This window comes from Coenobita brevimanus, chromosome 21 (genome assembly GCF_032717465.1).
Source record: "Coenobita brevimanus isolate Jiangsu-jjx chromosome 21, ASM3271746v2, whole genome shotgun sequence".
NCBI classification, from domain to species: Eukaryota; Metazoa; Arthropoda; class Malacostraca; order Decapoda; family Coenobitidae; genus Coenobita; species Coenobita brevimanus.
In genome coordinates, this window is record NC_136974.1 from 27,871,939 (window position 1) to 27,888,376 (window position 16,438).

Genomic DNA, 16,438 nt, shown 5'->3' on the forward strand with positions numbered 1-16,438 from the left:
ACATTGAATGACAAGCCAAATGGTTTCCTGTAAGCCAAGGAACCATTTACAATGCAGGGTGGTAACTGTATAATCAATCATACGTGCTCCCTACATGTCAACAAGTGGGTTGGTGGAGGGTTAGTGCCCCTCCCTGTAAAACAAATAACTCAGAGTCGATTGGCCACCCCTTACGGGATTATGGTGTCTGGCAATAGATATATATACAGTATGTATGTATCATCGTCATCATCATCAGCCATTTGAATGTCCTATGCAGGACCGGCCTATCCCGACCAAAGTGGGGACGATACAGCCTATGTATCTCTACCAAGTGGCTTAGGCTGTCTGGTAGAGATTGTATGTAGAGTGAGAAGTGCTTGTAAGTATAATTGTAGTGTTGGAGTGGCTTTGGATGCGTGTGTAGTCTGTGAACCAAGTGTAATCAGCCTATGCAAGCCGACTGGGTGCAAACATTCTTTATAGTATGTGACACTGGTTCAACCACAGCCCCCCCTATGTCCACCAAAGCAGTACCTGGCTGGAAGAACGCTCCTAATGTTTATTACCCTGGCGGGGCTTGAACCCTTGTTCTCCCATGTACAAAAACTCACACTTTAACACTGTACCACAGAGGCTCATATATATATATATATATATATAGATACACAGTGGAATCTCAAATTTTGACAGTTTAGAATTCGATGAATCAAATTTCGATGCATTTTGGAGTGGTCTGCCTACCTTTCTTTTCGATACAGAGTCACGTATTTCGATGCTCTCAGGGCCAGACTCCAACCAAAACAAGCAAAGATAACATTTTTTATATGAACCAAAATGCTAGAAGTGAGGGAAAATTATAAGAAAAGGTATAAGCCTAACCAAATATCGTATGTGACGTGTCAAGAACAGAATGAAAATCAACATCATTTTTTCATACAGTATATGAAGCATACGATGATATAGTTCCAAGACAATTCACCATCAAGTCAATTCATCCGTCAGCTAATTCCCTGTCAAAACACGGTCGATTTCCTGTCAGGACAAATCGCACCCTGGACGATTCCCCTTCATTCTATAAATATACTTATTATTAAGTAATCAATACTTGAATAACTTGATGATATAACAAGAGAAATTAAAGGAAGAGAATCAATAGTAGAAATACTAAAACAAAATGAATTACAGGTGGTAGCAAATACAGTAGGCAGAATACTGAAACGAAGAGAATTACAGTAATTATGAATATAAGGAGCAGCATAGAAATGAACAACAGAGACTGAGAAAAAAGAATTGTCATGTTGTTTAAGGACAAGAGCTCCTGGATGGGAGTAGACACCAACAACAACAAGCCATGTGCAAGGTGATGCTCTGTTGTCGGCAGCCATCTTGCGACTGTCCTGCCAGCAGCCAGCCCTCTACAGCCAAGTGCTGCACTTTCAGCCTGTACCTTCCACATGTGGACATGCATTTCACTGCAATTTAGTTGTATGTATTTTCTTTGTATTTTTGTTGCAACTTTCCTGTTTCAAGATGGCAAGCAAGAGTGGTTCTTCAGGTAGCAGTGGTAATGGATGAGAGCACCCTGGCACCTGTAAATCTTCCCAGCCAAAGGAGAAATGGCAATACAGGAAAGGGCAGAAATACACCAAGTATATTGTACACTTGCTAACAGTATGGCAATACAATGCAGAACTACAGTTACTTAACCATAATTATAGTTCATAAAGTTTACAGGGGGTATGGGCAAAAAATCATGATATTAGGTAGTTAGGTTCGGAGGCCCCGGACCAAAACAAATTTTTCCTGTAATAGTTTAAATTTCGATGATTTGAATTTCGCGGTGATCGAAATTTGAAATTCCATTGTATATATATACAGTATATATATATATATATACCTGTATATATAGATAGAGTAACCTCTCAAATAACACACGGGTGGGCAGGTGCATTATCGAGAAGGAGGACCTTCACCTGGTCGCGCGGGATTCCCAATGTCTTCGTCTGGTAATTGATGACCTCCTTGACGAAATGGCGGTGGAACCAGTCTTTGAAGATCTGGGCAGTGAACCATGCCTTCAAAGAATGGTACCAAATGACAGGAAGGACATCCATCACCCCACAAAGACACCGAGGCTGCTTTGCACGGCCAACAATAACGGGCTTAAGCCGGTGCTTGCCGTTCGCATTGGCACAACATGAAGCAGATATCCATTGCTTGGAGAGCTTGCGGCCAGGTACACGCCTCTTTGTCTCCTCGGCTAGAGTGCTCGTAGGCAAAGAGCGATAGAATAAACCAGTTTCGTCAGCGTTGTATACTTAACCGAGAGTGAGGCCCTCCCTGTCGATCAAGCTCTTCACCTTCTGCCGAAACTCCTCTACTCCATCCTCGTTGGCATCCAATGCTTCGCTATGAGACTTACAGTTGGAAAGGCCATGTCGTAACTTGAACACGAAGAACCAACCCACGGATGCCTTGAAGTCTGGGGCGTCGTGAAGTCTTGCGAACTTCTCAGCAGCAGCTTTCAGTTCTGTGTCACGCACCAGCACACCAGCAGCACGTTGCTGTCGATACCAACTCAACGTGGAGCAGTCGACTTCAGCATACCAGGGAGAAAACTTCATCTTCCTCTCCACGTTGCTTTTGTTCTTCGACAAGAAGTCAGCTGTATACTGCATGAGTTTGTCGCGGGATCTCTTGATATCAAACAAAGTAGATTGGGCCAGGTTGAATTCATGGAGGATGCGTGAGGTTAACCATCCTGTGTCCACCTTGTCCAATACCTTCCTCTTCTTCTCCAGAGTCAAAACCACTCTCTTCCTCTTCTCAGCCGGTGGGGCCATCATCACACACACTAACAAGAGGCAGAAGAGCAGCAGCAGAGCATGCAGCAAGTAGGGCACCACCACAAAAGCAAGCACGTGGGCGGCCATGATGACGAGCGTGCACTCACAGCAAGAGACGGGCGGTAAGTGGGGAGGATGCAGGGGCGCTCTAGCGGACGGCGGTGGAACTATGCACCAAAACTCAGCTGGTCCGCACTGCGCGCACCAAGTTCAAATTACGGGGGAAAAAGTCAGATTTTTTTTTTCGAATTTTTTGCGCTTTTTAGGCAATTTTGGGAATAATGAATCCCTGGACCAAAATGCCCAGTAAGTGGGGTTTCCAGAAAGTGAGCGTCCGGATAGTACGGGGATTACTGTTTATATATTGTACATATACAGTATATTTATATATATATATATATTTTATGTGTCCGACTCTGGGCAAAGGCTCAGGGCCTATTTCTTGGGGGCAGTTGCCTATCCCAAGGCCCAGTAGTCCTCCTACACCTCCACATGTCACCACTTCGGCGCTAACACCCACCGTCCATATTGAATACATGCTAGGGCTGTCTCATACAGGACTGGTGTATTGGTATTAGCGGGGGTACTTTTACGACATGTCGGCGGGTCATCTGGTACATCAGGAAAGTCTGCTTTTAGGAAATTCAAATCCTTAAACTGTTCCCTGCCCCAGCCAAGATTCGATCCTGGGTCCATTAGGACTGCGGCTATATATATATATATATATGTATATATATATACATATATATATTTTGTTTCATTTCATTTTGTTTTTAAAGGCTCCAACATGCTTGCATGCGTCGGCCTTGGTCACCCAAATGCGGCTCTCCATACTGCACAATCTATTGCAACCTCCCTGTTCAGTTCCTTAACCCTGAGGTCACACTTAATGACCTCCATGTCTTTCTTGGTCTGCCTCTTATAACCCCATCTCCAATACTTCTCATCTTCCTTACCCAGTTATCATCCCCCATCCTCTCCACATGCCCAAACCATCTCAATCTACCTTTCCTCATCACAACACCAATACACTCCAATCCCATCTTACCTCTTAACTCTTCCACCGTAAACCCAGCCCCCCCGGACCTTGCACGCAGGGACGCACTACACATCCAGCTAATCATCGTCATTTCTGTATGTGCGAGCCTGCGAATATCCCCTTCCTTTACTGCCCAGGTCTCACTACCATACAGCATTACACTCCTAACACATGCTGCACACAAAGACCCCTTAGCATGTCGGGAGAGTCCTCTCAGTGTCAGGAGAGGCAACAGCTCCCTGAACTTCTTCCAGCCACTTCTTACCCTAGCAACAGAGCTAGCTCCAGCTCCACCTCCAGCACACAACATGTCTCCCAAACAACAAAACTCTTCCACACACTCAAGCGATTCACAAGCAAGTTCATTCCTTTCAAACTTGACAATCTCCACCTGCTCTCCCCAACACGCCGTACACATAAATTCAGCATTATCTCGCAGTCTACCTCTGATACTACTACATCTCTTGTGCATCCATTTATCACAAACACTGCACAAGATGGAATTACTTCCCACGCCCTTGTGGCAAACTGCACATGGCCACTCTTCCTCATCTTTGACAGTATATATATATATATATATATATATATACTGTATATATATATACACAGTGGGTTCGCCTACTGCGTGAGCTCAGAGTGCGCGAATTGCGTTGTGCACGAGTGACCAAAAATCATAACCAAAAACCTTGAATGGACAAGTTTACCTCACAGAACGCGAGGTAGAGGCAAGGTTGGCTCAAAAACGCCATTTTGCATTAGTATGCAACCCCCCCTCACACACACACACAACGCTCCAATAGTGATCTGGAGGCTCGTTGGGAAGGTGTTCAAGAGGAGTCTATAGTAAGATCTCGCTAATAACAACTTCGACAATAACGTTTTCGGCAATAACAGTAAGTTTCCATAATAGTGACGATTATTTTGCGAATACCAAGTTGTTATACTGCCAATACGTCCATAACAAGATGAGGAATGGAACAGACAAGCAAGAAGAGATGAAGGAAATTGCCGAAAATGTGAGCAGAATATTACAGAATAGCATGTTATTATATATCATTAGAATCCTCTGGAAGAGGCAAATTTATACTGCAGGAAAATAAAAAAAAATAAAACACACACACACACACACACACACACAATAAAACACACGATGGTGTTCTTTCAGCATATAGTATTTATTGTTCAATCAACTTGAAATTCATTCCTGTATTAGATGTAAATGAAACTAAGATACTGTGAAAATTTCAGCCAAAAATTCCTATAATTAATATTTTTCCTATAATTATTAATTTAAAATTTTCATCTCCTTATCGGCAACAGGTTGTTTTATTGTGTGTATGATAACCATTATATTGTTAATGACTGACATAATAAGTTATAATACTCACCAACTATTTACAACTCGAACTGCACACCAAGATGAAGAGGGGGGGGGGGCCTGATGGTTAATAGTGGAGGACGTCATCGGAGTGTAAACAAAGGCAGGCTTCACTCACGTGCTTGGCGGGATGACTAGCGGGGGTGCTAACGCGCGTCTGATTGGCTGACAGGCGGCCCTTTGACTCTGACAGAGGTAGCTGCTAGCCCATTGGCTGGGCCGTGTGCCGACTTTCGCCCCTAACGTTTTGAAATCCCAGACCCTCCCCGCCCTCCTCCTCCCCTCCACGTGTGCAAAACAAAGGGGATTGAACCTAGAATTCTGAACCCGCATGGGTCGGAATCGGAAAACGCTCTTCACCACGAGATTTTCAGTGCTTCCACCTAGTGGAAAACATGCATAACTCATTTTTGATGGGGGTGGCGCATTCACCCCTTGTCCACAAGACGCCTCATATACTGTATATATATATATATATATATATATATGTGTGTGTGTGTGTATGTGTGTATATACAGTAATCCCTCCACTATCCGATGTAATAGAGCCAGAGGCATGTCCGGAAAGTGGTCTCGTCCAGAAAGTCGGCCCAGGCTTCCGGGACTGGTATTTATGGACCCTAACTCAGCCTAACTTTGAAAGCCACCTAAATAACTCCGTACCGGACATGCATAGCACCTATTTAAACCCATTTAAGACCCTATTTACACCAATAATGAACATAAAGCATGAAATAAATGAAAAGGAACCAGAGAATGAGGAAGTAGAAGTGAGTATGGAAAATACTTAGCAGTGTACAAAGTACCTACAGCATGTCTGTGGCCGCCTCCTCTAAGGCTCTCACAGTGGTGAAAATGATCTTGAAGCACGTACAGTAATCCAGTGTTGTGCTACACTTGATTCTTTGCCTGTGAGTTATAATTGTTTAACACTGCACATTCTGTTCTTAATTGCGCCACGCCAGTTTCAGCCGCCACTTTGCACTCCACGCTTAATCCTTTACACTCTAAATTCTGATTTCTTAACACTGCACAACTGTAAATTCCCATGTGGTCTAGTGGCGAGGTATTGCAGTTTATTCTCTGTTTATTCACAAAAACGAGCACATGCGGCATTCATTGCGATGAACATCTACCCTCGACGGTGGTTAGGCAGTAACTGCGGACAGGGTTGCCAGATCTGAGCTCGGCCACATTACCATACTCCTCAGTTTTCATTACCAGATTTAACTTTTACCAAATTTTTAAAGGAAGCAGGTTGACGAATGAAGAAGTGAAGGAACGTTGTGGGGTAGATGTGGATGTGGTTGAAAAGATTAGGAGAAATACACTGAGGTGGTTTGGACATGTGGAGAGGATGGAGAGTGAAAGACTGACTAAGAGGGTGTATGTGGGTGAGGTGGAGGGAGGGAGAGGGAGGGGTAGACCGAGGATGAGGTGGAGGGATGGAGTTGAGAGGTATATGAGGGAGGGGGGGTGAGTTGGGGGGAGGGGAGTCAAATGGTGGGTGACAGAGTGACTTGGAGGCGTTTTGTCTGCGGCCACCCTTTGCGGGATTAGGGCGTCGGGCTATAGATAGATAGATAGATTTTTCCTTCACTAATTATATGTCTATCTATCTATCTATCTATTGCCAGACGCCTCAATCCCGTTTGGGGTGGCCACAAACAAATCGCCTCCAAGTTGCCCTGTCCCCCGCCATTTTACTGCCCTGCTCCCAACTCACACCCCCCTCTCTCATATACCTCTCCACCCCATCCCTCCATCTCATCCTTGGCCTCCCCCTCCCTCTTCCCCCCTCCACCTCACTCACATACACTCTCTTCGTCAGTCTTTCACCCTCCATCCTCTCCACATGGCCAAACCACCTCAGTGTGTTCCTCGTAACGCTTCCTATCACATCCACATCCACACCACAACGCTCCTTTATATCCTCATTCGTCAGCCTGTCTCTCCATGTGACTCCACAGGCTCCTCTTAAATAACTCATTTCCACTGCTCTCACTCTTGACTTGTGTCCTTCCAACAACGTCCAAGCTTCACTTCCATACGTTAGAGTTGGTATCACAATACTGTCATGTAGTAACTTTTTCACTTCCATGCTCACTTCCCTGTTTCTTATCACTGCTTTCAAAGAACCAGCAACCTTTCTTCCCTGCTGTACCCTTTCAAGCACTTCACCCTCCAAACCTCCATCCTTACTCATCACACTACCCAAGTACTTAAACGTACTCATATTTTCCAATTCCTCACCATCCAACCTCGCTGTACATTCACTGACTTCACTCTCTCAAAGACCATCACTTTACTCTTCCCTACATTCACCTTTAGATTCCGTTTCTTACACACACTCCCAAACACATCCACCAAACCTTGCAGCTCCCCTTCGTCTTCACTCAACAACACAGTATCATCAGCAAACAACAGTACAGGGAGTTTCCAAACACTATCCTCTCTCACCAGGGCCCCTCCAACATCCACTACCCTGCCTTGTACCTCTTTTATTACCCCATCCATGTACAGATTGAACAACCATGGAGACATGACACATCCCTGTTTCAACCCAACTTTCAAAGAGAAAAATTCACTTAGTTCACCATCCACACACACTACAGCCTTCGCACCATTGTACATACTCTTCACAGCATTCAACAACTTCCCATCTACTCCATATATTCTTAACACTTTCCACAATCCTTGTCTATCCACCCTGTCATATGCTTTCTCCAAATCCATGAAAGCCGCATACAACTTCTTTCCCTTCTCTAGAAACTTTTCCACTAAAGATCTAAGAATGAATATCTGATCTACACAACCTCTTCCCTTCCGAAAGCCTCCCTGTTCCTCTCCAACTAATTTCTCTGTTCTTTCTCTAAATCTGTCAATAAGTATCCTACCATACACTTTTCCTATTATACTAAGAAGACAAATGCCCCCTATGATTACCACACACTTCTTTTTCCCCTTTTCCTTTGTACAAGTGAATAATTATATGTACAAATGGAAATAATCACTCTCATTATAATCAGCAGCATGTTTATTTTTGCGCTATGTATACTACCAGATTAATCAAAGAGAGCAGACAGTCCACCGTCTCCATTCTCTATATCTTCATACATGTGAAAAATCTTTTGGTAATGGATCATGCTGATTCACTACCAAGCAAACTTTTGACTACCAAATTGGCCCACATTTGGTAAAGACAAATACCAAATGGCAACCCTGACTGCGGAAGGGGGAGGAAGGAAAGAAGGGGTGAAGGCCATGTGCCAATTTCAAGTTATAGGTGGGAAGAAATTCAGGTCTGGGGGGATTTTTTCTCTTTTTGGGGACATTTTTGGGTTCCGAAGGTCCAGGCCCACAATGTCCGGTAAGTGGGTAGTCCGGAAAGTGGGCGTCCGGATAGTACAAGGAATACCGTATATACATATATACAGTATATAGATAGATAGATAGATAGATACACACATATATATGAGGAGGTAAAGAGAGCAGTGGAGGAAGAAGTGGCTAAAGTGGTTACAGAACAGTGGTTCAGTTGAAATAACTGAATATGTTGAGAACAAGATGCACATAAAGAGACTAGTGAAGTGGAAAAAGAAAGAAGTTAATGAGGATCTAGGAAGAAAAATGAATGCGAACTACTCTGAAATAGAATGTTTTTCTGGAATGAGGTGCGGAAATGTAGAAGTGAAAGCGGAAAGAAATGTGATGGGGTGAAGGATGTAGGTGCTAGATTATTAACCCATGGAGATGAAGTAAGGACCAGATGGAAAGAATATTTTGATTTTTTTTTTTTTTTTTTTTTTTTAAATAACAGAACGGAGGAAGGAAAAACAAATGGGAAAAAAAAAAAATCCATACACCAGATTACTGGTGTCCTCTATTCATAAAATATCTGTAACAGTTAGACTTGAACAGTTGTGGGTTGAAATTTGGAGGAAAACAACTCTGGGGAAGCGAGTTCCAGAGAGATGCAGTTCGGGGAATGAAAGAATTCTGATAGGCAGAAGTTCTGCAATATGGTTGAGTGACATTCCAGTCATGAGCGCTACCAGATGCTCATGTAGCACGAGGGAAGGCATGGAGAGGTGGCACCATGGACGCAACTTCGTCTGAGCATTTGCCAAAAAAATATCTGTAAAATAATGCAAGGGAGGCAACATTCCTTCTTACTTGCAGGGGAGGTAGTTTATATGTAATGGCAGGGTTGTTAATGATTCTAACAGCTTAATTCTTAATTTTGTCTAGTTGTCTTAATGCAACCTCTCCACAACCATTCCACAAGGGTGAGCAATATTCAAGCTGAGAGCGCACATGACTCTTATAAATTATAGCTAACTGCTCATCGGCGAAGAAGTTACGGACTCTGTACAATAATCCAAGTTTCTTTGAGGCGGTTTTAGCAAGTGATCTGACATGAGAGGTCCAGCTGAGGGCACTGTTAAGTGAGACACCAAGAATTTCAATACTTTTGGAGATGGGAATATTAGTAGCACTGAAGGTAATGTACGAATCTGGCAATATCTGTCTATTAGTAAACTGTATATATTTAGTTTTACTAGCATTAAAAGAGACAAGGTTGTTTTGTCCCCATTCACTGACTGTAGCTAGATCTTGATTTATGGAGATGGCTGTACTGAGTTAAGAGGTAAGAGATATTAGATTTTGTAAATGGATGTCTGAGTGTGAATGAACTATGTAGTGTTGAGTCATCTGCATATGAGTGAACTGGATTGTGAGTGACAGATAAGAGATCATTAATATGAACCTGAAATAGGGTTGGCGCCAGAACTGATCCTTGCGGCACGCCGGCATTAATTGAGTGGAAATTTGAATATACATCATCTACTTTTACTCTTATTTTCCTGTCACTAAGATAAGAAGAAATCAGAGGAACAAAAGACGTTACTCCATAGCAAGGGAGTTTGGACAGCAGGGAACGGTGCTATACTCTGTTGAAAGCTTTAGAGATATCAAGAGCTACTGCATGAGTTTCTCCAAAAAGATCAATTGATTGATGGATGGTATGAGTTAAGAGATTGAGTATGTCAATGGTGGATCTTTCGTGGCGAAAACCGTATTGTCTATCACTAATTAATTTGTTGGATTCAAGATGTTTAACAATATGCTTATTAATTAAAGTTTCAAATACCTTACCAAGAGAAGATGTGACAGCTATTGGTCTGTAATTGGAGGGGTCAGAGGAACTTCCTTTCTTCGGAACTGGGTGGATATTGGCTTCTTTCCATGAATTTGGGAATAAAGAAGTACGTATGCATAGTCTGAATAATTTGGCTAGGACAGAGGCAAGTTCAGGGGAACACTTTTTCAAAACAATTGGCGGAATTCCATCTGGGCCTGGAGCTTTGTTGGTAGGTAAATTGTCTAGGATGGATTTTACAAATCTTGTCTGCATTTTAAGTGGGGCAATTTCGGGAGAATCAAGTTCCAGTACTGAGACATTCTGGCTGATATCATCTATGGTAGAGTTTCTTGCAAAGGTACTAGCAAAGATATCTGCTTTCCCACGTGGGTCATTTGTAATATTGCCATCTGAAGATTTTAGTGGGGGAATGGAAGATGACTTGTTAAAGTTATTATTGAAAGAATTAAGAGTTGACCAGAATATTCTATTGTCATTAGGGTTGTTAAGTAGTTTTGATGCTTGCTTTTGAAGAAAGTTTGATTTAGATTGATTTAATACAGCTTTTGCATGATTTCTAGCAATTTTAAATTGGGAGAGTGATTCAGATGTTTTTGATTTTATGTAAGAGTTATATGCTAATGACTTTTGGGCTGTTGCTTTGGCACAGTTGCCATCAAACCATTTTGGAGAGTTTGATCTTTTAGTGAATTGTTGACTTGGTATGAATAAATCCATACCAGCTAGTATTAAGTCGCAAATGTGGGACTGGGCAGAATTGGGATCACTAGAGAAGACTGCCATGGAACATCAGCAAGATAATTTCTAAATCCATCCCAGTCTGCCCTGTCAAAGTGCCTAATGAATGGGAATAGAGAGAGCAGAGTGGCTGTACACATGATTGGTTTTGGGGGTGTGCAGAGAAGAAATGCAGTACCAGGAGACATGACACTCGCACAGGTGAAGAGTGCTGTGAAGCGGCTGAAAAATGGGAAGGCAGCTGGGGTTGATGAGGTGTATGCAGAGATACTTAAGTGTAGTGGAGAGAGTGGCATGAAGTGCTTGTTGGAGATATGTAAGAGGGCATGGATGAGTGAAACTCTGCTAGCAGAGTGGAAGAAGGCTGTGATTGTACCCCTGTTCAAAAATAAAGGTAAGCAAAGTGAGTGCAAGAACTATCGTGGCATAAGCTTACTGAGTGTGGTAGGGAAGGTATATGGAAGAATTATTATAGAGAAATTATTATAGAGAGATATCAGAAGTCCTAGTGAGTGATGAACAGGGTGGCTTTAGGAGTGGCAGAGGATGTGTGGACCAAATATTTGCAGTGAGACAGATTGTAGAGAAGGTTTATGAGATGGACCATAAGATGTTTATGGCATTCATGGATCTGGAAAAAGCATATGACAAAGTGGACAGAGAAGGATTTTGGAAAGTTTTGCGCTTGTACGGTGTGGAGGGTAAGCTGCTAGGTGCTGTCAAGAGTTTTTATGATGGTAGGGAAGCATGTGTAAGGGTTACTGGGCATCTAAGTGAATGGTTCATGATCGGTGTGGGCGTGCGACAAGGTTTTGTGATGTCCCCATGGTTCTTCAGTATATATATATATATGGATGGGGTGATGAGAGAGATAAAAACACGAGTAATGGAGAGAGGGATGGCATTGGTAATGAATGGTGATGGATGGAATATCTCAAATTTGTTGTATGCTGATGATGCAGTACTGCTTGCAAGTACCGGACAAGAACTTGGTAGCCTAGTGCAGTGTATTGCTCATGTCTGTAAGTGTCGTGCCTTGAGAGTAAATGTAGAGAAGAGTAAAGTGATGGTTATTGATAGTGAAGGTGACTCCCAGTGCGATGTAACAGTTAGACTGGAATTGGTGGGAGAGTTCAAATACCTGGGTACAGTGATAGAAAAGAGAGGAAAATGTGCTAAAGAAGTTGAAAGTAGAGTGATGCAAGGAAGAAAAGTAGCTGGTGCAGTGAAGGCCTTGATAAGAAATGGAGACTTGAGTGTTGCAGCTGCATGAGGCTTACATGAGGGAGTGTTAGTGCCAACTTTAACATGTGGGTGTGAGACTATGGTGTGGCATGGAAATGAAAAGTCAAGAGTAAGAGCAGTGGAGATGGGACTGCTGAGGAATGTATGTGGAGTACCGAGGGTGGATGGGATACGAAATAATGTGATTCGTGAAAGATGTGGAGTGAGGATGTCGGTGGACACCAGAATTGAAGAGAGTGTACTGAGATGTTATGGTCATGTGGAGAGAATGGATAACAATAGAGTGGTGAAAAAGGTATAGCTGAGCGAATTCGAAGGAGGGAGGAGGCGAGGTAGGCCAAGGAGAAGGTGGAGAGATATGGTGGATTAATGTGTGAGAAAGAGAGGTTTGGAAGTCGATGAGGCTAGGGAACTGACATGACATCGAGCTTGCTGAATGAATGTCGTGAGGAGAAGTACATGGTCAGAGATTTTGGCTTCCCATTTTAACATTTCAGCGTCTGGGTTGCCTCTATCGGATACGATTATGTGAAGCTACAGAACTATGTTGTTGGCATATCTGATAGAGCCAGGATTCCGGGGGCTTGAATGATGAGTGAATGGAGGTGTGGCCCATTGGCTTAGGCAAATTTGGGCTGTCTGGACATTGCTACTCCTCACTCTGCCCTAGGGTGGGAAAGGAGGTCCGGATGATGATGATGATGATGATATATATATATATATATATATATTTGTACTGTATATGTGTGTGTGTGTGTCAGTCTTTGAGAACTTTTCTTTTTTTTTTATTGGTGAGGAAATGCAGTTTTAGTGACAAAGCTTTTTGTTTGTTGTATATTGCATTTTTGTCAGTGTTGTATTCTTTCCATCTCTCTCATTGCATTCATCATTTATTACCCTATATTTGTTGTGTTGGTATGTATTCAATTATTGATATATGCATTTTGTTATTACACACATTAGCTGTTAACTTCCTTTGTTGTTCTTCTATCTATCTATCTATTGCCAGATGCCTCAATCCCGTTTGGGGTGGCCACAAACAAATCGCCTCCACGTCGTCCGTCCCCTGCCATTTCACTGCCTTGCTCCCAACTCACACCCCCCTCTCTCATATACCTCTCCACCCCATCCCTCCATCTCATGCTTGGCCTCCCCCTCCCTCTTCCCCCCTCCACCTCACTCACATACACTTTCTTCGTCAGTCTTTCACCCTCCATCCTCTCCACATGGCCAAACCACCTCAGTGTGTTCCTCATAACACTTCCTATCACATCCACATCCACACCACAACGCTCCTTTATATCCTCATTCGTCAGCCTGTCTCTCCATGTGACTCCACAGGCTCCTCTTAAATAACTCATTTCCACTGCTCTCACTCTTGACTTGTGTCCTTCCAACAATGTCCAAGCTTCACTTCCATACGTTAGAGTTGGTATCACAATACTGTCATGTAGTAACTTTTTCACTTCCATGCTCACTTCCCTGTTTCTTACCGCTGCTATCAAAGAACCAGCAACCTTTCTTCCCTGCTGTACCCTTTCAAGCACTTCACCCTTGAAACCTCCATCCTTACTCATCACACTACCCAAGTACTTAAACATACTCACATTTTCCAATTCCTCACCATCCAACCTCGCTGTACATTCACTGACTTCACCTCTCTCAAAGACCATCACTTTACTCTTCCCTACATTCACCTTTAGATTCCGTTTCTTGCACACTCTCCCAAACTCATCCACCAAGCCTTGCAGCTCCCCTTCGTCTTCACTCAACAACACAGTATCATCAGCAAACAACAGTACAGGGAGTTTCCAAACACTATCCTTTCTCACCAGGGCCACTCCAACATCCACTACCCTACCTTGTACCTCTTTTATTACCCCATCCATGAACAGATTGAACAACCATGGAGACATGACACATCCCTGTTTCAACCCAACCTCCAAAGAGAAAAATTCACTTAGTTCACCATCCACACACTCTGCAGCCTTAGCACCATCGTACATACTCTTCACAGCATTCAACAACTTTCCATCTACTCCATATATTCTTAATACTTTCCACAATCCTTGTCTATCCACCCTGTCATATGCTTTCTCCAAATCTCATTATTGTAAATTCATTTGGTTATTGCATTTGTTTATTTTATTGCTGCAAAGGCGGAGGTCGAGGAGGCAAGATGGACACTAAGGGAAAGAAATTGGGTATGTTATGTTTTGGTTATGATTGTTTCTTACTTACCTTTATTCTTTGATTTTCCTGTGTGATGCACAGTGGTCATTCATTAATATGAGTTAGGGACCAAGATAGTACAGGTAAATAGTTACAGTTTATGTAAAAGTAGTGCTTCATAGCTGAAGCAATTTAGAACTGTTTATGCAGGATTGACATTTCTTGAATGATATTGAACATGTAACATGTTGATTTACATATGAAAGCCAATATGCACCAGCTTACATGAGTGTGTACATCATCTAATCAAAACATTTTGTCTGTGGTTGTTGGATGCATGATTGTCATTCCTCTTATGTTTAAGTGAGCAGAGAGTATGGGAGTTAAGTAAGATTCTAGTTTTAAGGCATCCAAAGAAGTTGCAGTTATGAATAGTTAGGTTTATGGAAGTGTAATCGTTTTCGTTCTCGTTTTTCTTTTGAAGGCTCCAACATGTTTGCATGCATTGGCCTTGGTCACCTAGTGGCGGCTCTCCATGCTACACGAACCGTGGCTGCCTCCCTGTTCAGTCCCTTAACCCTGAGGTCACACTTAATGACCTCGTCCTACATCTTTTTCAGTCTACCCCTCGCAACCTCTCCCCTAATATTAACACTTCTCACCTTCTGCACCCAATTATCATCCCCCATCCTCTCCGCATGCCCAAACCATCTCAATCTACCTCTCCTCATCACAACACCAATACACTCCAATCCCATCCTACCTCTCAACTCTTCCATCATAAACCCAACCCCCCCGGGCCTTGCACACAGGGATGCACTGCACATACACCTAATCATTGTCATTTCTGTACGTCTGAGCCTGCGAATATCCTCTTCCTTTACTCCCCAGGTTTTGCTACCATACAGCATTACACTCCTAACACATGCTGCACACAAAGACCTCTTAGCACGTCGGGAGAGTCCTCTCAGTGTCAGGAGAGGCAACAGCTCCCTGAACTTCTTCCAGCCACTTCTCACCCTAGCAACAGAGCTAGCTCCAGCGCCACCTCCAGCACACAACATGTCTCCCAAATAACAAAACTCTTCCACACACTCAAGAGACTCACCAGCAAGTTCAATCCTTTCACACCTGACAATCTCCACCTGCTCTCCCTGACACGCCACACACATAAAATCAGCATTATCTCGCAGTCCACCTCTGATACCACTACATCTCTTGTGCACCCATTTATCACAAATACCGCACAAAATGGAATTACTTCCCTCACCCTTGTGGCAAACTGCACATGGCCACTCTCCCTCTTCTTTGACAGTACTGCCACCAGCCCTAGATATCATCATTTTTGTTTTATCTGCATTTAACCTTAAGCCCATGTGCCCCATACCATCTCTCCACTTCCTGAATCTTTCCTCTGCCTCCCTTTCATTCTCTGCAATCAACATCAAATCATCAGCATACAACATCTCTCACAGGAGTCCATTTCTGAAGTCCCATGAGAGGGCTTCAAGAACCATGATAAACAACAAGGGGCTCAAAACTGACCCCTGATGCACACCAACATTCACGGACTACTCATCACTCAAATCTCCATTCACTCTTACCTGGGTGTGAGCACCCACATGCAGTGCATGGCCATAACCACCCTAACCAGCCACTCCTCCAAGCCAGGCTTTTTCATTCCCCACTTCACTACCTCTCTATGGACTTTGTCAAAGTCCTTTTCCAAATCAACAAAAACAAAATACAGATCCCTTCTCTTCCCAATATTTTTTTCCTGAAGCTGTCGAACAATGAATATGGCATCAATGGTCCCCCTGCCTGGCATAAACCCAAACTGCATCTCATCAGTATTCACTCTTTCTCTACTCA

At 43.1% G+C, this 16,438-nt stretch overlaps 1 protein-coding gene across 2 annotated transcripts in view; it reads left to right on the plus strand.

Moving 5' to 3' along the window:
- RIC-3 (RIC3 acetylcholine receptor chaperone) overlaps positions 1-16,438 on the plus strand; it is a 488,355-nt gene that overhangs the window by 183,024 nt on the left and 288,893 nt on the right. Inside the window, exon 6 of one of the 2 annotated variants that reach the window (XM_080266705.1) lies at positions 14,554-14,598. The exons of the other annotated variant lie outside the window; for it this stretch is intronic. Within the exon in view, the coding sequence (XP_080122831.1) occupies positions 14,554-14,598 (45 nt within the window). The remainder of the gene's footprint in view (positions 1-14,553; positions 14,599-16,438) is intronic. 2 annotated transcript variants of the gene reach the window in all.